The 25313-nt window shown below is 37.1% G+C and overlaps 2 protein-coding genes and 2 pseudogenes across 5 annotated transcripts in view; 1 reads left to right on the top strand and 3 right to left on the bottom strand.

The window, feature by feature from the left end:
- Positions 1 to 426: 426 nt before the first annotated feature.
- LOC21404301 (putative E3 ubiquitin-protein ligase XBAT35) lies at positions 427 to 11080 on the bottom strand. Of its 4 annotated transcripts, none has more exons than XM_024171025.1 (11): positions 10718 to 11080; positions 10459 to 10573; positions 9664 to 9744; positions 4873 to 4961; positions 4598 to 4689; positions 4366 to 4447; positions 3365 to 3467; positions 3193 to 3243; positions 2824 to 2909; positions 1508 to 2181; positions 427 to 897 (listed from the first exon to the last, which is right to left on the bottom strand). In XM_024171025.1, the coding sequence occupies exons 1-10, from the start codon at positions 10817 to 10819 to the stop codon at positions 1540 to 1542; spliced, it is 1443 nt and encodes a 480-aa protein (XP_024026793.1). In that variant the 5' UTR covers positions 10820 to 11080; the 3' UTR covers positions 427 to 897; positions 1508 to 1539. The 4 variants fall into 4 exon arrangements, with proteins under 4 accessions (XP_024026793.1, XP_024026794.1, XP_010104756.1 ...); XM_024171026.1 differs by having other exon boundaries at positions 427 to 890; XM_010106454.2 differs by lacking the exon at positions 3193 to 3243 and having other exon boundaries at positions 10718 to 11078.
- Positions 11081 to 13411: 2331 nt separating this feature from the next.
- LOC112093142 lies at positions 13412 to 18064 on the bottom strand (annotated as a pseudogene).
- A 923-nt stretch (positions 18065 to 18987) lies between these two features.
- On the bottom strand, positions 18988 to 24915 carry LOC112093141 (annotated as a pseudogene).
- A 281-nt stretch (positions 24916 to 25196) lies between these two features.
- Positions 25197 to 25313, top strand: part of LOC112093140 — a 1133-nt gene continuing 1016 nt past the window's right edge. The window contains exon 1 of the mRNA XM_024171040.1: positions 25197 to 25271. Within this exon, the coding sequence (XP_024026808.1) occupies positions 25197 to 25271 (75 nt within the window). The remainder of the gene's footprint in view (positions 25272 to 25313) is intronic.

Below are 25313 nucleotides of genomic sequence, written 5' to 3'. Positions count from 1 at the left end.
GGGGGCGGCTAGGGTCAATTGGATGAAATGAAGATAAACAGAAGATTTGGCCAATAATAAGTGGCTGACATCCAAAATACCAACTCCTTAGTGAAAATGTACGAGCAAAGTGAAAAAGCGAGCCAACAAGAGTACCCTACAAGTCCACTGTCGTGTCCTTTTTCTATAATGGCATTGGCAATGGCTCAGATTGCATTTAGCTTAAGTTGGGTTTTTACCCTTTTTGCATTATTTGTTTGCCTGCAAGTAGAACTTGAATTCTTGGACAGATAATTGGCAACACAAATGCTTCTATAATTGAACAAAATGACAGTTCTTGAAGCTCTAAAATGCGGGTTTTAAAGAGATGCTCTAAAATGCCCACCTAAAATTGTGTTCAAATAGAAACAGAACAAATAAAATTAAAAAAGAAAATTGTAAGGGTATTGTCACTGTCGTGTCATTTCTGTTGAAAGGAAATAAATAAGCACTGTTACATACACATCAACAAATAGTTCCACAAACATATATACACACACACATACACACACACACACAGATATATATCTTCTTGTCTTTTGGGTTTCAAACAAAGCCTATTCACAAGGATCTGCTATGAATTTTTGTTTCAACACAGTAACTCGCTTATCTATACAGAGAACAACATATGCATTAAACAGTAACTTGTTTTTCAGTACCAACTATCAAATCATACAAGAGTAGAGAGTTGCAAAAACTAACACAGAATTTTCTTAATTTAGTATAGTATGCAGTCTCTCTCTTTTTTTGTACAAAACAAATTATACCCTTACCCACACCAGTACTGAATAAACAAAGAAAACATCCTTGTAAACAGACATCATAAGTCGTAGGAGCCACTCTCCCCAAGCCCAGCCAACCAGTTTCATCACCTGCATACTGATCCATAAGAATTATTTTTTTCATTTTATACCTTATCTTGTCTCATTATGAGATGAGGATATCACCCTCTTTGACATTCAGGGCCCCTTTGGTATATGGGTTCAAACTAAGGTTCTTGATTATGACTTTTTGAAATTCAAAATTTTTGTGAGAGAAAAACACTGTAGCAGAACCAAAACATGGGTTTGCACTGTAACAGAACCCATATACCAAACATACACACAAAGGTTGTCTCACCTAGAATGATAGGCAAATATCTATCTATCTGTATGTATGTATATGCGTGTATACGCGTGTATGTATGTATGCCTCTATGTATGTATGTACATGTTTTTGTGAAACTTTAAATGGTTTAAGACTACTAGATTAAAAAAAAAGTTCTAGCATTAATCAATGTTACATTAAAATCACCCACTGGATTACAGAATAAGAATTTACATTAAAGTTATATATAAATCTTGACACCTCAAGTTTCAAGAGGAATTATGATACCTGACGACAGAAGGTATGGGGCAACAATAAATCAGAAACCTTAGTCAAGGATCCAGTAATTATAACTGGTACCCTATGAAAGCATGTAAATAGAAAGTTTTCGAGTTTTACTCACCATTTAGAGTTCCTCGTATTTTGATTTAGCCATCACACAGCATACAGCCTTACAACCTGGTTGATCTGGGCTCGACAGACAGGACATCCCCATTTCTTAGCTTTTATCTCGTTCAAGCAAGACATGCATCCCGCCATGTGGCCACAGGGGATGCAAGCTCCCTCAATCGGAGCATCCAAACAAATAACACAGCATGAAGAATTTTTATCTTCTTTCGTATCACCAAGTTTAGCAGGTGAACTCTCAACAGATGGGGAAGAAATATCAATAGGGTCCAAATCAATTGATGGATAGTGAATTGGACCATCTTCTGAGGTACCATCCACAATTGGTGGAGCCGATGCAATCAAGTCTGGGGGCTGAATCATTGGGGCCACTGAATCGAGCTGGATGTCATTATTCTCAGTTAACTTGCCACTTGGCGAAGGTCCATGCCCTGTCCATTCAACACTTGCCGGAGGACCAGGTGCTTCTGGTGCACCCAGATCACTATCATGAGAATTGGACGCACTTGCTTCAGAGCTTAGGTTTGCACCAAGAAGGGGTGGATTTTCCTCCAAAGCAGATTGAATTGAGGCACTAATTGCCAAAGCTAATTCATAATCTTCAGCATCTGGTGGTGCAGTAGCAGACGGGACTGGGTTCTGACTATCATGCAAAAATGCAGGACGTGCCTAAAATGTTATGGTTAAAGGTTAGGAATAGCATTGCAATTTTGGAAAGGCCAAAAGTTAATAAAAAATAACGTATGTCAATATGCTGGTTTTTTGCACTAATTTATAAATTAATAGCTAGAACACAAATACTAAGTATAGCAAAACGGACAAGATGTGAAATTTCGCTATATGCTACAACCATAATAGTGATAATGCCACACTAATAGTTCTCCATTACTAAAGACTCAACTTTAAAAAATGCCAGCCCTCTACAGTTTATAGGCCAAATTTGAAAGCCATAAAATTATAGTACCCAAGCCATTTCTCCATGCTACATCACCAATTCATCAAAACAATATAGCTTCCTGAGTCCCAGTGGTATTTGACACTTTATCTAACATGTCAAACGATTGTTTGCAAGTGTTTGAGGAGAATAAAAAAGGTACTGATAAACAGGTTCCAAGAGTGTCCTTCCATCTTACAATTGCAGATTACTCGAAATGAAAATTTCAAATTATTAGTCCTTTTTTTTTTTTTTTTTCAAATTCTAAATATAAAAATTTCACCCTCTTAGCAACAGAAGTTTTTCGCATGCAACAGTTGTGCTAGACAAATGGTAGAGAATAGTCACATTACATCTACAAGGAAAATTTGAATTACCTGTGGAATTCCTTTGCATGCATTGCAAAACTGCTCAAGTTGTTGCCGGTCATTTTCCTTTTCAGGGGCAAGTTTAATGCGTGTTTCTGGAAAGGAGGCAGAGTAAGTTCAACTATGCATCAAACAAAAAATAACCTAAGACTAGTGCCACACAAAACTCTGAAAGGTACAGACATATTAATGCCTAAACAGTATCTTTTTTGTCCGTAGTTAGAGGCAAGTTCATTAAGATTGGAGGCTGGAGAGGAATATGGCTAGCCTACAAGTCCTAGTGACAACACTAATTTGTAAGAGAGCCAAGTTCTCATGTTTATGTGCTACTTTTAACTATTCTCGTCGACTAAACAAAAATTCAGCTATTATACTTACGACTAAGCATTCGACGCCTACACCTTCTTCTCCGTCTCCTGCCTCTTGAGACTATCCATGGACATGAAATACATTAAAGAACAAACCAAAAATATATGTATCTGACATCAACTCCTAAGTTTTTCGCCAAGAAAAAAACAATTGTGGAGTTTATCTAGCATCAAGCAATTACTTGAAAAGTTCTCGAAGATTGTCACTGAAGGATCAGATTGGTTTGATTTTGGTTCTTCCAAATTGGATTTCCACAGTGCAATAACTGTCCGTGGTTGTGCGTCCTGCCCATTTACAATAGTGGCATTCAATATCATGGTAGTTAGTAATATTATTATAATAAGAGATTGTTTGTTTGAAAACATAAGAGTAGAAAAACAATAATGTCGCTGTGGCAAAATCGTACAAGCTGTCACATAGCAACAATACAGTTGCTGCATCCCATAGAAGTCAAGACTGTTAGGATTTGTACCACTATGCAGAAGTTAATACTAACAATAGAAAAAAAGGACTTAAGATTACGTGGTTTCTCTAAGTCTTCAGGAAAAAGCTGAAAAGTAAAGCAATAAAAGCATCAAAAAAGAGTCTCTCTGGCTCGGACTGAGCTAGTAGATGACATACCAAATGAAAAGCTAGATTATGCAAGTAACGCATTTTTCCTTTTCTTTTTCCCCCCTTCTTTCCTTTGTTTATTATAGCGAAGGCTCGTCCCTATCAGTGCATATAATCACTAACAGAAGTGAACCAAAAAAAAAAAAAAATGTAACTTGCGTAAAAGTCTTAAGGTGATTGCACCTTAAAGCATGTGTCAATCGCTTTCAATATGGCACCAGAAAATCATCTAACACTGATGGAACTCACGTATTCTCAAATATATAATTAGGATTGATATATTTTGCAGACTGAAGGGAAAACTATGATAGTGTGGAATAGAAAAGGTCTTCTCCATAAAATCCAAACACTATAATTAATCACAGACAAATATTAATCTAGACATTAACCATTTCGCTTTTAAAACTATACTACCAATAAATTGGACAGAGTCCAAAACCTATGTAAATCACTAGCAATCAACCCGACAGAAAATCCCATGACAGTATTTGACTACAAATTAGAGTGGCAAATAAAGAGGAAAAAAACATATTTAATATTTAAAGATCTGCAAATTATACAATGTAATACCTGTGCACCAGAGTATATGGCGAGCTGCAACTTGAAAGGCCTGGTAGGATGGCGGGAACCAGATGGTAAAATGACAACCCAACTACACAGAAAAAATAGAACACATGAATACTTAGGCTTTCCTAAGGCACTTACTTGACCAAGATGTCATAAGTAGGGAAGGCAACATGGAAGCAAAAGTGGCAAATAAAAGATAATTCATTTGTTAGAACCATATGTACATAGTACCCACACTTTTCGTGAAAGTAATTGAGGAGCCCATGCTTCAAGAAATCCAGGACCATGAAACTCCCGCATCCAACCCGAGAATAAGCAAATATGAAGCTGCACACATAAGAAAGAAATACATTTCAGGAAATGTATTTTGCATTGGAATACCATACGCGTTTTTTTGCAAAAAGATTTAAAAAAAAAAAATCTGTGCAAAAAGATTAAAAAAAAAAATCCACAATGTGCTTAAACACAAAGAATTACATTACAGACTACAAACTAGAATCTTCAACGTACCTCGATTGTACGGACAACATTAGTGTGCCCTTTTTCCCTAGCAACATCAAGAGGAGTTTGGCAGTCATCATTCATTATTAATGCATTGGCTGAAAGTTTAAAACCAAATAATCAATAAGCATGCCAAAGATTATGGAAAAAAAAAAAGGGTTAGCTATTGCCAAGATAGACTGATGAGACTCAACGGGAAGCAACAACTTATACCGGACCAATCACATGCTCAAGGGGTAAATTAGTAAACTTATTAGTCGAAGTCATTTAGTTTTTATTTAATTGTATTTATGGCTGCTTGAATTCAGATACTTTGAATTTAGTCACTTAGCTTTATTCTGCTTGGTTTAACTATTTTTAGTAGTCAAAGTAGTCTAAAAACGTGGAATCTGATGATTCTGGTCCATATTAATGTTTGAGTGGTTCTAAAACATTAATTATTGATATTCCTATTCTTGGAGGGTTGTTCCAAGTTTATAGCATGGGAATTTCGTACTTGAATGCACAGTTCAAAAGTTCCATTTGAGTTGTTCTATCTTTCTCTTATCCAAATTCCTTGGTGGCGAGATTTTTCCTTGTTCTTATCAATTTAGAGTCCATCTAAATTGTGGCGAACTCCCCCTTTGATTTTGAGATTGTGGTCAATTTTCTTATCAATTGAAGATCAAAGGTTCCATCCTTTTCATTCTTGTTTCCTAATCACTAAAATTCTCCAAACTTTGTTCTTAATTATCCCTGGGCTTATCATTTGGTATCAGAGCACCTAGGTTCAGTTGCCAAGCCGGAAGAAAAGAAGGATACTACTAAGGTAGCCGTGGTAAACAGAGAAAAAAAGAAAGCTGAAAGTTCCCAACCTCCAACAAGAAGCCGTGACATCAAGTGTTTCAAGAGCCTCGGGCTTGGACACATAGCTTCTCAATGTCCTAACAAGAAGGTTTCGATTGTCCGTGAAACAGCTGAAGAGATTATTAGTAAAGACGAAACATAACTGGAAGTAAAAGTGGAAGAGCAAGTTGCACACCCCGAAGAAGGAGAATTGCTTGTCATTCGACGCAATCTGGCCGTACAAGCAAAGAAGGAGGAACAACGGGAGAATATCTTCCACACCCGTTGGAACATTAATGGTAAGGTGTGTGGTTTGATCATTGATAGTGGGAGTTGCACTAACGTAGCCTCTACTACCTTGGTTGCTAAGCTAAACCTCACCACTACCAAGCATCCAAGTTCTTATCGTTTGCAATGGCTAAACAATGAAGGAGACATAAGAGTCACAGAATAGGTGAAGGTACCATTTTCCACAGGAGGATACAAGGATGAAGTAACATGTGATGTAGCACTAATGAGTGCTAACCACGTGCTTCTTGGAAGACCTTGGCAGACTGAGAAGTTGTTCATGATGGGCGTGGAAATACTTATTCCGTTTCTAAAGGTGGTAAACGTGCTTTGTTAACACCTCTTAGTCCTTCCCAAGTAGTGCAAGACCAGTTAGCAATCAACAAAGCAAGAAAGGAGAGCCTATTTGCTAACAAGGGGGAGGTAGAGCATGCTCTAAAGGCTAATGAAATTATTTATTTGTTGATAGACAAAGAAATTCCTGATGGAGATGGAACTATCCATCCAAAATTAGAGGAGATATTGGAGGAATTTTCGAATATTTTCCTAGAAGAACTTCCAAAGGAATTACCACAATTCTGAGGAATAGAGCATTAGATTGATCTTATACCTGGCTCTACTTTGCCTAATAGACCATCGTATAGATGCAATCCGGAAGAAGCCAAAGAACTCCAACAGCAAGTAATGGAGTTGATGGAGAAAGGCTTTGTCAAGGAGTCCATGAGTCCGTGTGCAGTACCAGCTCTATTGGTGCCCAAGAAGGATGGATCGATGCGCATGTGTGTTGATAGCCGAGCTGTTAATAAGATCACCATCAAGTACTGCTATCCCATTCCACAGCTTGATGACATGTTAGACGAGTTGCATGGATCTATTATCTTTTCGAAGATTGACCTCAAAAGTGGATATCATCAGATTCGAATGAGAGAAGGTGATGAGTGGAAAACGGCCTTCAAGACAAAGTTCAAGTTGTATGAGTGGACAGTCATGCCCTTTGGCTTGTCCAATGCTCCTAGCACATTTATGCGGTTAATGAACCATGTTTTGCGGAAATTCATTGGTCATTTTGTTGTTGTATATTTTGACGATATACTTGTTTAGTAGGAGCTTTGATGAGCATATGGAGCATCTTAAACAAGTGTTTAATGTGCTTAGAGGAGAGAAGTTATATGCCAACCTCAAGAAGTGCACCTTTTGCAAGGATCGAGTAATCTTTCTTGGTTATGTCGTTTCTCAAAATGGAGTGGAGGTTGACAAGGAGAAAGTTAAAGCTATCAAGGAATAGCCGATTCCCACTAATGTTGCTGAAGTCCGAAGTTTTCATGGCTTGGCATCCTTTTATAGACGCTTTGTAAAGAATTTCAGCACCATCTAGCTCCTGAGGGCGTGAAGAAGGAAAAGGGGTTTAAGTGGACCAAGGCAGCACAACGTAACTTTGATTTGGTCAAGGACAAGTTAAGTTCGGCTCCTATACTAGCATTACTCGATTTCTCGAAGACCTTTGAAGTGGAGTGTGATGCGTCAGGGATCGGGATTGGAGCTGTCCTTAAACAAGAAGGGCGTCCTATTGCCTATTTAAGCGAGAAGCTGAGCGGATCTCATCTTAACTACTCAACCTATGATAAGGAGTTTTATGATAAGGAGTTTTATGCACTGATTAGGGCATTGGAAACTTGGCAACATTATTTATTGCCTAGGGAGTTTGTGATTCATACAAATCATGAGTCGGAGGCATGCCAAGTGGGTTGAGTTCTTAGAGACATTTCCCTATGTGATCAAGTTTAAGAGAGGGAATGTCAACATTGTAGCTGATGCACTTTTGTGAAGGTATGCGCTAATCTCAATACTTAATACAAGGTTAATGGGTTTTGATTTGATTATAGAGTTGTACAAGGAGAACCCATACTTCGCAAAGATCTATGAGGAGCAAAGGAGGGTTCTTTTCGGCATGAAGGATTCCTCTTCAAGACTGACCGACTATGCATTCCTTTTTGTTCGGTTCGTGAGCTTTTGGTGTGTGAAGCTCATGGTGGAGGACTTGCTGGGCACTTGGAGAAAAGAAGACCTTAGAAGCATTAAGAGAGCACTTCTATTGGCCAGCGATGAATCGAGATGTACACATAATTGTGGAGAGATGCGTCACTTGCAAGAAGGCTAAGAGCAAGGAGTTAGCGGAAGGACTTTATATGCCCTTACCCGTTTCTAGGTGACGTTTGGTTCATAGATTAGAATCATGTGATTAGAATTATTTTCGATTTACGTGTATTTTTTGTGAGAGAAAATACTGTAGCGAACCATGATTCGAATCAGGGAACGAATCTAGGTACTAAACATCCTCTAGTCATCCATGGGAGGATTTGAGTATGGATTTTGTTTTGGGTTTGCCAAGAACGCAGCAGGGAAAAGATTCTTTTATGGTGGTTGTGGATCGTTTTTCGAAGATGTCACACTTCATTCCCTGCCATAAGACCGATGATGCAAGCCATGTCGCTGAATTATTCTTCAAGGAGATTGTTTGGAGTTCCAAGAAGGGATGCTAAATTCCTAAGCTATTTTTGGAAGACTCTTTGGAAGAAGCTTGGAACTAAGCTGCTATTTAGCACCGTTTGTCATCCACAAACCGATGGGCAAACTGAGGTAGTAAATCGAACACTTTCTACCTTACATCGAATGGTTGTCAATAAAAATCTGAAGAACTGGGATGATTGCTTAGCCTATGTTGAGTTCGCTTACAATCGTAGTGACCATAGTGCTACAAAACATTCCCCATTTGAGGTAGTTTATGGGTTTAATCATATTACTCCTCTTGATCCGGCGCCTATTACCATTCAAGAAAGAACTTGTTCTGATAGTGCAAAGAAGGCTCAAATGGTGAAAGACGTGCACAAGAATGTTAAAGAGCAGATTGAATGGAAGAACGCAGCTTATGAGAGATCGGCTAACAAAGGGCGAAAGCGAGTTCAGTTTGCCCCCGGGGACCTTGTGTGGATTCATTTGCGTCAAGAAAGATTTCCACAACAGCGCAAGTCAAAGTTGATGCCTAGAGCTGATGGTCCTTTTTGCATTCTTGAGAAGATTAATAACAATGCCTACAAACTAGACCTGCCCGACGAGTATAAGGTCAACAATACATTTAATGTCCGAGATTTGTCACCATATCTGGAAGATGGAGTAGCTGATGAAGAGCTTAAGGATTTGAGGGCAAATCCTCCTCAACAAGGGGGAAATGATGAGACTCAACGAGAAGAAACAACTTATACTAGGTCAATCACACGCTCAAGGGGTAAATTAGTAACCTTACTAGTCGAAGTCATTTAGTTTTTATTTAATTGTATTTATGGCTGCTTGAATTTAGTCACTTAGCTTTCTATTTTTAGTAGTCAAAGTAGTCTAAAAACGTGGAATCTGGTGATTCTGGTCCATATTAATGTTTTGAGTGGTTCTAAAACATTAATTATTGATATTCCTATTCTTGGAGGGTTGTTCCAAGTTTATAGCATGGGAATTTCGTACTTGAATGCACAGTTCAAAAGTTCCATTTGAGTTGTTCCCCCCTGATTTTGAGATTGTGGTGAGTTTTCTTATCAATTGAAGATCAAAGGTTCCATCCTTTTCATTCTTGTTTCCTAATCACTAAAATTCTCCAAGCTTTGTTCTTAATTTTCCCTGGGCTTATCATAGACGTACCTCCATGTAAAAGAAGTAACTTTACAGTATTCTGAAGGCCTCTTTTGGCTGCATGGTGTAAAGCAGTCCCAGCATGACGACCTAAAAAAAAAAGAAAGAACGATAAAGCAATTAGTAATATCTACATGAGACTCAATGGTGCATTTCTCAAAACAATACCAATAAGAGAAAATATGGAATTGTGCAAAAAAACATAAAAACGATTAGTAATATCTACATGAGACTCAATGGTGCATTTCTCAAAACAATACCAATAAGAGAAAATGTGGAATTGTGCAAAAAAACATAAAAACGATTTTCTTCATGCACGGTTAGCATAAGAATTTTCAAAACTTATGAAAGCTAAAAAAAACCAATCAAACTTCCGTGTGAAAAAGAGAATAAATTATGGACATAGCAGTTTGTGATGCATATATGCAAGTTTATTGATTGATAAGAAACAAAATATTTTACAAACTTGGAATGAACTCTTTTTCTGTTTTTAATCACATAAAAATGAACTTAAATTTATTGATAAGAAACAAAAGATTTTCTCTTCACTTTTTGTTCTTCCTCTTTAAGCTTCTCTGAAGGAAAAAGAAAACCTACTCATCATCCATTTTCCCAAAACAAAAATAATAATCAATTCCGTCCTTTCTTTAGACCTAACTTTCTAAACTTAAGCTTCTCAAAGAAAAACCTCTCTCAATTACAATTCAGAACAATCAAAACATAAAATAGAGAATTACGATCACTGGTATTTCACCAATTAGGAAAAAATCTAGAAAAAAAGACAGCTTTAAACCCTAGACATACCAGGACGGTACGCATTGACATTGGCGCCGAGTTCAATCAAAGTTTTCGCCACATTGTAAAGCTCCGGATTCATGGAGGCCACTATAAGGGGGGTTTTCCCATCTTTATCGATCCACTGACCATAAAAACCACCATTTTCAGTTATCAATTCAACAATCGCCATTAAAAGTCCGCAATTTTCTACTTTCTATCACAAATTCAACGAATGAACATAACGGAAATCAAATTTCTTGACTTTCGATTTTCATTCTCTCTTTACCTCGAGCCCTGCGCCTTCTCTAGAGAGGGCTTTGATTCCTTCGGTGTTGCCATAGCCGACTTGCTGATAGAGAAGCTCGTCCTTGGACTGTTGTTGCCCCATTCTGATCGGAAAAAAAAAATCGGAGAAATCGATAACTTTTCTCGAGTTTTTCTATCGTAGAAAACTGGGGAAGTAATAATGGAATTTTGTGGGAACAATTTCCCGGAGAAATCAGGAACACTTTCCCATGATTTTCCGGGAAAATTAATATGTGAAACGCAAGTACTAAGGATGGACCCGTTTTGATGACAATCGTTCCTGGAATGGTCCTGTACTTACTAGCAAAATATTTCGAAATCCCGGAAAATTGTACAAATGTTATATTATACAAAACTTTGCAGCTTAATCCCTAACTGAGTAACTTTTAACATATTTAAAAGATTTTCAAACAAACCCGTTCGAGTGGAGCCAAGGGCAATTAAGCAAGGAGACGTGGGGTAAATATATGAAAACTATTGTGTTGCAGTTTACCCCTTTCTCTTCTCCTTAAAAAAAAAAAAAAAAACAAAAAAAAAAAAGAAAGAAAATTCAATGTCATGCATTTTGATACTCGACTCCATTGGAGTAGAGCGGAACCAAATAACATTCTTTGGTCCTTGAACTTTTTAACTATGCTAATTTTAACCATTAAGGAACTTGTGAACTATTGTGAAGAACCTAAGGGACACTCTTGTTAGAGCTTCTCTACCATCAAATACCGTTCATAAGGTCTCCACGTGATGTCATTTACTCGCCAAGGTGGACAGAGTTTGTCTGTACGCTTGTCACCTTTGTTTAATCAAATTTACGTATTTGAATGCTAAAAAAGAAATGTGGGGACTTAAGTGCTAAAAGTGCTAAACGAAAGGGACTACATGAGCAATTAATTCGATTTCTTAGCAAGGAAGGACGTTAAAGTCAAATCCAGAAAGTCAAGCAAGGGAGCCCATATTAATATTAATTATTAATATGGGTAGGTCATCCGCGATGGTTATTTGGTAGCCTAAAAGTAGTAAATTATTTGGTCATATATCATCATGTTTTATTTTTGATGGAAGAAAAAGGGTGGTCATATTCCATGTTAAATGTTAAGGCCCCAGCCACGTCCCGTCCATGCAAGGCGGCAAAGGCATTGTCGTCTACAGTCTACTAGCCGTCTTTATCTTCCAACCGCTCATATTTCTTACAACAAGGGTTTATTATTATTAATTATTAGGACTCGTTTAAAAGCAGTAGAAGTAGATGAAGAGAAGTAAAAAATGTGGTTTTTGTTTGATATGAAAGAGTTTAATGGCTCAAAATAATTTTAAAGTTGTGTGATAAGAAACAAAAATGTTAGAGATAAATAATTTTTAGAGTATATGAGTCTAGATTTTTACTACTTATTCTTGATTAATATTTTTTTTAGTCAAATAATTATAATAATCAAGAGTAAGGAGTAAAAATTTAGACCCATGCGCTTGGTACAAGTTTTAAAATCTATTTAAAAGTTTTTTTTTAATTTAAAATGCTCATTTTCTGACTCTGACTGAAAGTTCTTCTAAAAAGTCGAAATACTTATTATCTAAACAATTCTAGAGATAGTTTTTGAAGTCCGGAAGCCAAAACCAGTTTTTAGAAAGCTCTCATAAACTTAGATTTATTTGCATCTGAACTTATCGTATACTTGCAATTTACCTTATAAACTTTTAATTTTGACAATTTACACGTTAAACTTATAAAATCCGTAGCAAATTACCCCAGTCCCCATTAGTAATGACGTTCATTTTTTTTAAAACTAAATTAACATGTGACTTTCACATAGATTAGTTGATTAATGACATGAATGGTCATCTTTTATGTATTTTAACCCACATTTATTGTGATTAAGATCTTTAATTAAGTTTTATCAAAAGAGAAAGCTTTGGATTATCTTTGTATTAAACATATATGTGGGTTAACATTCATGAAAAAAGGACTTGTCATGCTCTTAATTAACAACCCCACGTAATAATCACATGTCAATTTAAGTCGAAATAACCATCACTAGATTGAGTAATTTGTTGTAGATTTATAAGTTTAGAATGTAAATTGCTAAAATTAAAAATTCAAGGGATAAATTGTAAATGTGTGATATGTTTAGGAGCAAAGTGTAAAAAAAAGCCTTATTATTATTATTTATTATTATTATTATTATTATTAATACTATTATTTGAGATAAGCTCTTCGAATAAGTTACTTGAAGGAAAAATTAATATATCGAATCGTCTTAAACAGTTTTCTTCATGCGCATTGTATAAAACTAGTTAATACGCTACTACAACTACTTCTACTTGGCTCGGTTTATCAGATATTAACATGTTTTTTTTTATGGGTTTAATTTATGTAATTTGACAAATTTTCAAACGTTTTTTTTTTCCCTTCTATGATATTTTCAAAATGTTCAAGTTGCCTCGACTTCTCAGTTCTCAAAAAAAAAAAAAAATAAAAAATAAAAATAAAGCAATTATTTTCCATCAAGAAACATGGTTTATGGTACTCATTTTCTGTGCGGCTGTCCTATCACAGATAAATGTGCACTTTTTCCCCCCTTTTTTGCTGGAGGATAAATCTTATACGTCTTTACTTTAAAGCAATTACTTTAATTCTTGATGAGATTTTAGACCATTATAAAAACGCATTGATAATATCACAGGCTTTACAAATGGCCATGCATAAAAACATCCCAAGTGGTTAATCTCTTCTATACAACCAGACGCCATGAAACAGTATAGCATTAAAGAAATTACTGAGATTAGAATGGATGTAAAAGTACTTTTCTGCTTTCTAACTGCAAATCTTCAAAATCATATCCATGGCTCTTCCCACTTTTAAAAGCTTCTTTTTAACACCTAGTTCTGAACAAGGAAGTTCTACAATCTAGTTGGTTCGTAAGTACTGCCATTCTAGAGCAATTTGTAAAACCAGCTCACCAAGATTCTAAATCATATTGCAAGAGACTAGAAGTCATAAAACTATGTCTAGGAAGATGAGACAGTGTGGGAGCTTTCCTCAGCAGGCGCAGGAACAGGCGCGGGGCAGGCGTGCTGGAAGATCTGGTTTGAGCTGGGTTCACCTTTTGCGGAACGTTGTATGTCTTAAGCAGCCTGTCTTTGTTGTTGTTCCACCATTCTTCGGCCTGCTGCTCGCTAAACCTTCGTTTACTGCGAAAACATTGAAGGCGAATTCAATAACAAAACCGTGACATTACTATGGCCAGTTGAGTGTTGTGCTTTTGAAAGAATCTCTATTTTTACTTGTTGCAAAAGGAGAAGCTGAAGCAAAAAGCAAAAGTTAAAATGCTAGCTTCTCCAAATAACGTAAAAGTGTACTGGTGTTTGTGCAAAGTTTCGAGATTTTTACCAACCAAAACACACTATTAGAATCATATTTATGTGCAAAGAACTTTTGGGGCGTTCAAAAGCAATAAAACTGGCAAACTTAAAGATGGCGTTATTGAAATTTTTGAAACCAATAGTTTACCTGAACTTAACACGCCTGAAAATCCTTGTGCCATTTTGAAGTTGGATGAGAGTTACATATACGCCGGGTTCGAATTGTTCAATAACTTCTTTCCCCTTTTCAGCCTTCATAGCCAAGGATCGATGGGATTTGGAGCCGTCTTCTGAGCTTGGTTGAGTTTCATCCTCTCTAGTTCTGAAAACAGATGGTCTGTCACTGTGTGGAGAAGTGTCTCCACCTTCATGAGAAAGGTGATTTGTGTGTTGATGCTCACGCTCTAAGCTTGTTCGTAAGGAAGAAGAAGTTTCGGATGTTGTCTCATTGGTCATGTTTAGAAAATCTTCAGCTCGAGCATGCAAGGATTTCATGATTTCGTTTTCTGAATCCTCTGTAGGCAACTTCTCTGTTATTGCCTTCAACTGCATAACAAAGAAGGCATAAAAAATTACTAGCAATTAGTACCTAACGCATTCTCTTATTAAGTAAATACCATTTAATACATTATGACAATAACACTCTTACAATTACTGGCAAAAAGATTACATTCATGTTCTTCTGAACATTTCATTTTTTTTCACCATTCATTTAGTAAATTTAACTACATATCATATCCAGACAGGAATTAGTTGAGATAAGAGTATTTTCGTCCATATTGATTTGGGCATGGTGTAAGTGTAACCAAAGTAATAATAGAAGAACAATCACTTCCTCATCAAATCATTTGACAATTAGATTTTGAAAATTTAATTTCTATTTCAATCAAATTGAATATAGTTCCACAAAGGATTTTACCAAAAGTATAACTAAAACACAAAAGTATCTGTCATATAACGTCCACTTGAGGACTCAATTTTAAGCTCATGACACTCCTAATGAGTCACTTCTAAGAACATCTTTTATATTTGAAAAGTCTAATGAATTCAAAATGGAATTCTTAATTGGGCTAAACCTGTTCCGTGAAGGACTTAACGAGTTCCTTGGCTACTTTGCATTTGGAAGATTGCCCTTCAACAAATGAAGTAGCTGCTTTGGCATCTCTCCTTAGTTGTTGCATCTCTGCATCTTGAACATCACACTTCTGCTTCAGGCTTTTAACCTGGTCAAGAAATAAATAAACGCGTTATGTCGAAGACGCGAGTAGAAAGATGAGCTAAGAGTGATATCTGTAAAAGTTATAAAAATCAGTACTTGGCCATGCAACTTTGTTACTTCTTGAGTCAAGAGCTCATTTGACTTCTTGATATTGTCAATGACACTCTTGGAAAACACAGGAGTTGCTGAACGTGGAGGGCTTGGTTTCCTAGCGTACGGCGAAGATGTTCTAGAGTTGACGGAGGTATGAGGTGATGTTGTCATAACAGGCTTCAAAGCATTTTGAATAGCGCTCAGCGAGCTAGGAAATGCAATATGTTTTAGTTGTAAAAGGGATGGAACTTGGGAAGCCCTAACCATTGAGGAGTAATCAGATTTGGTTCCTGATCTTCCAAACCGGACTTCAAGGTACTTGACTGGTTCTGTAGTAGGATATAGCAGAACCCTTGAAGACCTTACCTCTACCCTACTTGACTAATCCCTCGAATTGATTGACCGACACTAGCTCAAAGCGTTGTATCCGGGGGCTTAGTAGGGCCCATTAAGATTCACCAAATACAAGGCACAAGGGCTTTTTTCTGGTTCACCACAGAAGGCAGGTTGTCTGCTAAGTCTATGGTCCGATTCCAACTAATTATATATAAAAATCATGGATCCTTGTCTACAGCCAACTCGATTGCATCGATCCTTCTCTATTCTAGGAGCACCCAATCCAGTCATTCTCTTGTAAAGTGGACGATTTCATCATAACAAAGAGACGAGGGGTTGTAACTTTCCTGTTATAATTAGAAGAATTATCATAACACACACTCTATGCGGTTTGCCGGGGGTTGGAGCCAATGCAGCCCTGAATGCCTTTCTTGAACTACAAGCATGGCAATGCACTAGCCCGCAGTTGTAACAGTTGTGCCTCTTTCGGGTAAAACCAAATGCTTGTCTACAACCTGAGCAGACTGATTGGTCAGCTCCAGAGACCCACTTGTGAATGCATATGCTTGTGGTGAAATTTGAGCCACAAGATATGTTCTTCACATGCCTGTCTTTCAATGCCTCGACCAAAGTTGGGGTTTTTTGATCTTCTATATCCCCATGTCCTAATCTTCCATTAGCGCCTTTTCCCCAGGTGAATACTTCACTTCTTGAAGTCAGGACATCAACATGATTTGCCCCACAGGATATTTCTTCAACAAATTCACCCACCAATTTATCTTGTACCAAGCAAGGTGTCTTTCCATCAGAGCTTGGATTCCCTAGCTGACCGTATGAAGTACCGCCCATGGTGAACACATGACCTGATGTAGTGAGGGCAACAGTCATAGTGCGTCCACACCCTAGTTGCTGGAAGTTGTAATCAATAAGTGAAGAGACGCATGTTGGAAGAAGATAAGTTTCCTTGTTTCCATGACCCAAACGATTTTTATCGCCATTGCCCCAAGTGAAGAGCTTTCTAGATGAGATACTACTACCAGCCTGACCTGCAACCTCTACAATTGCCGCAGTGTGCCACACTCCACATGCAACTTTTATGGTCTTTAGGCCACTCAACAACTGTACCTCCCTTGGATAAGAAACACTTTGGCGATCCCCGTGGCCCAAAACACCAAAGGTTCCATCACCAAAAGTGAAAAGTTTCCCATTGGAAGTTGATAATGCCGAATGCCAAGTGCCACATGCAACAGACAGAACCTGAAGTCCTTCCAAAGGACCATTAACCCTTTTAGGGATCCAGTGACTAACATCAGTGCCATGACCAAGAAGTCCAGCATTGTGGGCACCATCACCCCAAGTGAAGAAGTCACCAGTTGTGGATACAACACATGAATGATACTCACCACATGCAACAAAACCAACATTATTGATTGCGAGAAACTCGACGAGGCGAGGGCGACTAAAGTCCTTATCAATGCCATGGCCAAAACACTGAAGGTTCCATCACAAAAAGGGAAAAGTTTCCCATTGGAAGTTGATAATGCTGAATGCCAAGTGCCACATGCAACAGACAGAACCTGAAGTCCTTCCAAAGGACCATTAACCCTTTTAGGGATCTAGTGACTAACATCAGTGCCATGACCAAGAAGTCCAGCATTGTGGGCACCATCACCCCAAGTGAAGAAGTCACCAGTTGTGGATACAACACATGAATGATACTCACCACATGCAACAAAACCAACATTATTGATTGCGAGAAACTCGACGAGGCGAGGGCGACTAAAGTCCTTATCAATGCCATGGCCAAAACACTGAAGGTTCCATCACAAAAAGGGAAAAGTTTCCCATTGGAAGTTGATAATGCTGAATGCCAAGTGCCACATGCAACAGTGTGATAAGAAACAAAAATGTTAGAGATAAATAATTTTTAGAGTATATGAGTCTAGATTTTTACTACTTATTCTTGATTAATATTTTTTTTAGTCAAATAATTATAATAATCAAGAGTAAGGAGTAAAAATTTAGACCCATGCGCTTGGTACAAGTTTTAAAATCTATTTAAAAGTTTTTTTTTAATTTAAAATGCTCATTTTCTGACTCTGACTGAAAGTTCTTCTAAAAAGTCGAAATACTTATTATCTAAACAATTCTAGAGATAGTTTTTGAAGTCCGGAAGCCAAAACCAGTTTTTAGAAAGCTCTCATAAACTTAGATTTATTTGCATCTGAACTTATCGTATACTTGCAATTTACCTTATAAACTTTTAATTTTGACAATTTACACGTTAAACTTATAAAATCCGTAGCAAATTACCCCAGTCCCCATTAGTAATGACGTTCATTTTTTTTAAAACTAAATTAACATGTGACTTTCACATAGATTAGTTGATTAATGACATGAATGGTCATCTTTTATGTATTTTAACCCACATTTATTGTGATTAAGATCTTTAATTAAGTTTTATCAAAAGAGAAAGCTTTGGATTATCTTTGTATTAAACATATATGTGGGTTAACATTCATGAAAAAAGGACTTGTCATGCTCTTAATTAACAACCCCACGTAATAATCACATGTCAATTTAAGTCGAAATAACCATCACTAGATTGAGTAATTTGTTGTAGATTTATAAGTTTAGAATGTAAATTGCTAAAATTAAAAATTCAAGGGATAAATTGTAAATGTGTGATATGTTTAGGAGCAAAGTGTAAAAAAAAGCCTTATTATTATTATTTATTATTATTATTATTATTATTAATACTATTATTTGAGATAAGCTCTTCGAATAAGTTACTTGAAGGAAAAATTAATATATCGAATCGTCTTAAACAGTTTTCTTCATGCGCATTGTATAAAACTAGTTAATACGCTACTACAACTACTTCTACTTGGCTCGGTTTATCAGATATTAACATGTTTTTTTTTATGGGTTTAATTTATGTAATTTGACAAATTTTCAAACGTTTTTTTTTTCCCTTCTATGATATTTTCAAAATGTTCAAGTTGCCTCGACTTCTCAGTTCTCAAAAAAAAAAAAAAATAAAAAATAAAAATAAAGCAATTATTTTCCATCAAGAAACATGGTTTATGGTACTCATTTTCTGTGCGGCTGTCCTATCACAGATAAATGTGCACTTTTTCCCCCCTTTTTTGCTGGAGGATAAATCTTATACGTCTTTACTTTAAAGCAATTACTTTAATTCTTGATGAGATTTTAGACCATTATAAAAACGCATTGATAATATCACAGGCTTTACAAATGGCCATGCATAAAAACATCCCAAGTGGTTAATCTCTTCTATACAACCAGACGCCATGAAACAGTATAGCATTAAAGAAATTACTGAGATTAGAATGGATGTAAAAGTACTTTTCTGCTTTCTAACTGCAAATCTTCAAAATCATATCCATGGCTCTTCCCACTTTTAAAAGCTTCTTTTTAACACCTAGTTCTGAACAAGGAAGTTCTACAATCTAGTTGGTTCGTAAGTACTGCCATTCTAGAGCAATTTGTAAAACCAGCTCACCAAGATTCTAAATCATATTGCAAGAGACTAGAAGTCATAAAACTATGTCTAGGAAGATGAGACAGTGTGGGAGCTTTCCTCAGCAGGCGCAGGAACAGGCGCGGGGCAGGCGTGCTGGAAGATCTGGTTTGAGCTGGGTTCACCTTTTGCGGAACGTTGTATGTCTTAAGCAGCCTGTCTTTGTTGTTGTTCCACCATTCTTCGGCCTGCTGCTCGCTAAACCTTCGTTTACTGCGAAAACATTGAAGGCGAATTCAATAACAAAACCGTGACATTACTATGGCCAGTTGAGTGTTGTGCTTTTGAAAGAATCTCTATTTTTACTTGTTGCAAAAGGAGAAGCTGAACCAAAAAGCAAAAGTTAAAATCCTAGCTTCTCCAAATAACGTAAGAGTGTATTGGTGTTTGTGCAAAGTTTCGAGATTTTTACCAACCAAAACACACTATTAGAATCATATTTATGTGCAAAGAACTTTTGGGGCGTTCAAAAGCAATAAAACTGGCAAACTTAAAGATGGCGTTATTGAAATTTTTGAAACCAATAGTTTACCTGAACTTAACACGCCTGAAAATCCTTGTGCCATTTTGAAGTTGGATGAGAGTTACATATACGCCGGGTTCGAATTGTTCAATAACTTCTTTCCCCTTTTCAGCCTTCATAGCCAAGGATCGATGGGATTTGGAGCCGTCTTCTGAGCTTGGTTGAGTTTCATCCTCTCTAGTTCTGGAAATAGATGGTTTGTCACTGTGTGGAGAAGTGTCTCCACCTTCATGAGAAAGGTGATTTGTGTGTCGATGCTCACGCTCTAAGCTTGTTCGTAAGGAAGAAGAAGTTTCAGATGTTGTCTCATTGGTCATGTTTAGAAAATCTTCAGCCCGAACATGCAAGGATTTCATGATTTCGTTTTCTGAATCCTCTGTAGGCAACTTCTCTGTTATTGCCTTCAACTGCATAACAAAGAAGGCATAAAAAATTACTAGCAATTAGTACCTAACGCATTCTCTTATTAAGTAAATACCATTTAATACATTATGACAATAACACTCTTACAATTACTGGCAAAAAGATTACATTCATGTTCTTCTGAACATTTCATTTTTTTTCACCATTCATTTAGTAAATTTAACTACATATCATATCCAGACAGGAATTAGTTGAGATAAGAGTATTTTCGTCCATATTGATTTGGGCATGGTGTAAGTGTAACCAAAGTAATAATAGAAGAACAATCACTTCCTCATCAAATCATTTGACAATTAGATTTTGAAAATTTAATTTCTATTTCAATCAAATTGAATATAGTTCCACAAAGGATTTTACCAAAAGTATAACTAAAACACAAAAGTATCTGTCATATAACGTCCACTTGAGGACTCAATTTTAAGCTCATGACACTCCTAATGAGTCACTTCTAAGAACATCTTATATATTTGAAAAATCTAATGAATTCAAAATGGAATTCTTAATTGGGCTAAACCTGTTCCGTGAAGGACTTAACAAGTTCCTTGGCTACTTTGCATTTGGAAGATTGCCCTTCAGCAAATGAAGTAGCTGCTTTGGCATCTCTCCTTAGTTGTTGCATCTCTGCATCTTGAACATCACACTTCTGCTTCAGGCTTTTAACCTGGTCAAGAAATAAATAAACGCGTTATGTCGAAGACGCGAGTAGAAAGATGAGCTAAGAGTGATATCTGTAAAAGTTATAAAAATCAGTACTTGGCCATGCAACTTTGTTACTTCTTGAGTCAAGAGCTCATTTGACTTCTTGATATTGTCAATGACACTCTTGGAAAACACAGGAGTTGCTGAACGTGGAGGGCTTGGTTTCCTAGCGTACGGCGAAGATGTTCTAGAGTTGACGGAGGTATGAGGTGATGTTGTCATAACAGGCTTCAAAGCATTTTGAATAGCGCTCAGCGAGCTAGGAAATGCAATATGTTTTAGTTGTAAAAGGGATGGAACTTGGGAAGCCCTAACCATTGAGGAGTAATCAGATTTGGTTCCTGATCTTCCAAACCGGACTTCAAGGTACTTGACTGGTTCTGTAGTAGGATATAGCAGAACCCTTGAAGACCTTACCTCTACCCTACAGCTCAAAGCGTTGTATCCGGGGGCTTAGTAGGGCCCATTAAGATTCACCAAATACAAGGCACAAGGGCTTTTTTCTGGTTCACCACAGAAGGCAGGTTGTCTGCTAAGTCTATGGTCCGATTCCAACTAATTATATATAAAAATCATGGATCCTTGTCTACAGCCAACTCGATTGCATCGATCCTTCTCTATTCTAGGAGCACCCAATCCAGTCATTCTCTTGTAAAGTGGACGATTTCATCATAACAAAGAGACGAGGGGTTGTAACTTTCCTGTTATAATTAGAAGAATTATCATAACACACACTCTATGCGGTTTGCCGGGGGTTGGAGCCAATGCAGCCCTGAATGCCTTTCTTGAACTACAAGCATGGCAATGCACTAGCCCGCAGTTGTAACAGTTGTGCCTCTTTCGGGTAAAACCAAATGCTTGTCTACAACCTGAGCAGACTGATTGGTCAGCTCCAGAGACCCACTTGTGAATGCATATGCTTGTGGTGAAATTTGAGCCACAAGATATGTTCTTCACATGCCTGTCTTTCAATGCCTCGACCAAAGTTGGGGTTTTTTGATCTTCTATATCCCCATGTCCTAATCTTCCATTAGCGCCTTTTCCCCAGGTGAATACTTCACTTCTTGAAGTCAGGACATCAACATGATTTGCCCCACAGGATATTTCTTCAACAAATTCACCCACCAATTTATCTTGTACCAAGCAAGGTGTCTTTCCATCAGAGCTTGGATTCCCTAGCTGACCGTATGAAGTACCGCCCATGGTGAACACATGACCTGATGTAGTGAGGGCAACAGTCATAGTGCGTCCACACCCTAGTTGCTGGAAGTTGTAATCAATAAGTGAAGAGACGCATGTTGGAAGAAGATAAGTTTCCTTGTTTCCATGACCCAAACGATTTTTATCGCCATTGCCCCAAGTGAAGAGCTTTCTAGATGAGATACTACTACCAGCCTGACCTGCAACCTCTACAATTGCCGCAGTGTGCCACACTCCACATGCAACTTTTATGGTCTTTAGGCCACTCAACAACTGTACCTCCCTTGGATAAGAAACACTTTGGCGATCCCCGTGGCCCAAAACACTGAAGGTTCCATCACAAAAAGGGAAAAGTTTCCCATTGGAAGTTGATAATGCTGAATGCCAAGTGCCACATGCAACAGACAGAACCTGAAGTCCTTCCAAAGGACCATTAACCCTTTTAGGGATCTAGTGACTAACATCAGTGCCATGACCAAGAAGTCCAGCATTGTGGGCACCATCACCCCAAGTGAAGAAGTCACCAGTTGTGGATACAACACATGAATGATACTCACCACATGCAACAAAACCAACATTATTGATTGCGAGAAACTCGACGAGGCGAGGGCGACTAAAGTCCTTATCAATGCCATGGCCAAGTCTTCCCCCAGACTCCTCACCCCAGGTGAAAACCTTACCTTGCCTTGTCACAAGCGCCACATGTCTTACACCACAAGAAATCTGATGCACGTCGAGAACAACATTCAATTCTAGTGGCCTTGGGGTAAGCACATCAGTTTTTATAGGAACTGGGCTCATAGACCCATCAGGTAAGGTTCCATCAAGCGAAACTTCTCCCCAAAGATAAACATCTCCTAGTGATTCTATATCATCCGGTCCAGATCCTCCACTTGAACAGCTAGGAGTACTTGAAACACTAATCCGAAAACCATCTCCAGGATTTGTTCTTAGTTGCATACTTGCGCATTCTGAAGCCAGATCTGAGCCCACAAGATTCAATGGAGATTCGCGAGAAGAATTTAAATCAATAGACACTCTACCATGTGCAATACAAGTGAAATCGAAGGATACTCTTAAGGGACTGCCATTTTGAATAATGTCACTGCCATCTTGTTGCTGAAAATAAAAGAAACAACTACATTAGATGTTCCAAAAACTCTCTTCTTGTGGACAAAGGAGCTAGAAGAAGTAGGAAAATCTGTATTAAATTTGAAACTCACATCGAAATAATCACTCTTACTACGTCTAGTACGTTGTTGTCCTGAAGGAATTAATTCCTTAAGCCCTACAAACCATAACTCTATCTCAGCCTTGTCCTTGCAGATCTATAATAGAAAAAAAATACATAAAATAAAGGACAATCAATGGATTTAAACATTTTATCAGTCTTACATTAACATAAACAGATAGAGAAGCAAAGTTATACTTACCAGATCAAGTGATCTTTCACCGTTATTATATAGAAGAGAAAATGATAAGTAATCTTTTTCGGGCCGCAAGTATCTTCTAAACACAGCCTATAAAGAAAAAAAAACATGTCAACCAGAAAAGGTTTATCTAATCTAACTATGTTCAAAGTAGTTATATTAAAACAAAACAATATTAATTACTTAACAGAACGGGATTGTTTGACTCACAGTTCTTTGTTCAGGGATAATCCTTGAAACTGAAGACAATTTTAGGTTCCTTTCTTCCGCGAGAGAACCAGATTAGTGTTGTTTCATCCTGTTATCAACACTAAAATTGAAATCATTCAAGCACATGAGATATTTCATAATAATAATAATAATCCTTACAGAAGCTTGAGCTACTACTGTAACTTCATTCTTATCTTACTATCACATATTTTCATGTATGCTTTCTTTGTCATGCTCTTTTTTTTTTCCTGTTGTTTGAAGCATTTCTATGTATATAACATATATTCTAGATCAGTGTGTAATTGTACATGGTATACAGGTAAAGCAGTTGTTTTCTTCTAATAAGTCTCCTTTCTCTTAAACACATGCCAACAAAGTTTAACCTAGCATACGCATTTCTATGGAAAAAAGAGAAAAAAAGGGGGTTTGGGTTTAGTTGGCATGTTTGCTCTAGAACTTTTCATGATTGGTAGGTTATCCCTTAAACCATTACTTTGCGTAAATTACCCGTAAATTTAACAGTGTTGCAGAGTGCCACCAAATCAATAACAACTAATAAACTTCAGGGGGAAACACATTCATACAAGTCATGTGAGCTCATACAAAGGAAGAGGTTGAACCTTTGGATGAAAATTGGAGCATGTTATGTCATGAGCATGGGGATATTTCATTCCAAAGTCTAAAATCATTCATCAATTTGGAAGCACTATACAACTTTCTATTAATTTCACGAGGTAATTTGCAACAATTTAAAGTTTACGAGGCAACTTGCTAATTCTGTTAAAATCAAGAGGCAAAAATGCCAACAACCAAAAAAGAAACAATTTGCACTTAGGAATAGCTCACCGGAGAAATTCTGAATGGGTACAACTTAGGCTTCCTTTTCCGGCAGTACTTGATTAACTGGGTACCTTTCTTCAAGGCAACAATTGCCTGCAAAGAGGGGAGATTATATTAGGACAAAATATGTAACTCCAGATCCTATACATATATATATGAAGCCCCAGATAAAATAAAGAGGATTTCCGAAAAACCAAATCTAAAGCTGAATTCTTTTCTATCAAAAAAAAAGAGAAAAGATCACTGTGTTGTATCTTTCTGATCCAAATTTCTTAATTTTGTGTCAAGTACTAACAAATCGATGCATTGTTATTGTTCAGGGGGCGTTTGGTACGCAGTAATCAGTAGGAATCATATTTTTGAGAAAGTAATTGGGGATAATATAATTCTTAAAAATAATACATTACTGTGTTTGATTTCATACAGAAATCTTTCTTAAATTCTCAAAAATATTATATTACTGTATTTAGTTGTGCATGAAAATGTTGTGAATTAAAAAAAAAACATATTCAATTCTACTTGGTTATCCTCCAACTAATTTCCTATCGTTTTCTTCAATTCCTCGTCGTTTATTGCCTATTATTGTGGATGACTCACACATTACTGCCGTTTAATTGGACAAGGACAAACAAATTTATTCCGAACACAGAGCTCTGCTCAGTGGTAGTCAGTCCTTCCCCTTTCTTTCGGTATAATCTCTCTTTC

This window comes from Morus notabilis, unplaced genomic scaffold, assembly GCF_000414095.1.
Source record: "Morus notabilis unplaced genomic scaffold, ASM41409v2 Scaffold93, whole genome shotgun sequence".
Lineage (NCBI taxonomy): Eukaryota > Viridiplantae > Streptophyta > Magnoliopsida > Rosales > Moraceae > Morus > Morus notabilis.
This window is presented reverse-complemented; position numbering and strand designations above follow the sequence as displayed.

What these genes read in the sequence shown, in the direction of transcription:
- LOC21404301 (XM_024171025.1), bottom strand. Translation starts at nt 10,819, where the DNA reads ATGGGGCAACAACAGTCCAAGGACGAGCTTCTCTATCAGCAAGTCGGC. An exon ending in CAATTACTTTCACGAAAAGT is followed by an intron (nt 4,448 to 4,597) that starts GTGGGTACTATG and finishes TTTTCTGTGTAG; the next exon opens with TTGGGTTGTCATTTTACCAT. An exon ending in CATGCAAAGGAATTCCACAG is followed by an intron (nt 2,182 to 2,823) that starts GTAATTCAAATT and finishes ATAACATTTTAG; the next exon opens with GCACGTCCTGCATTTTTGCA.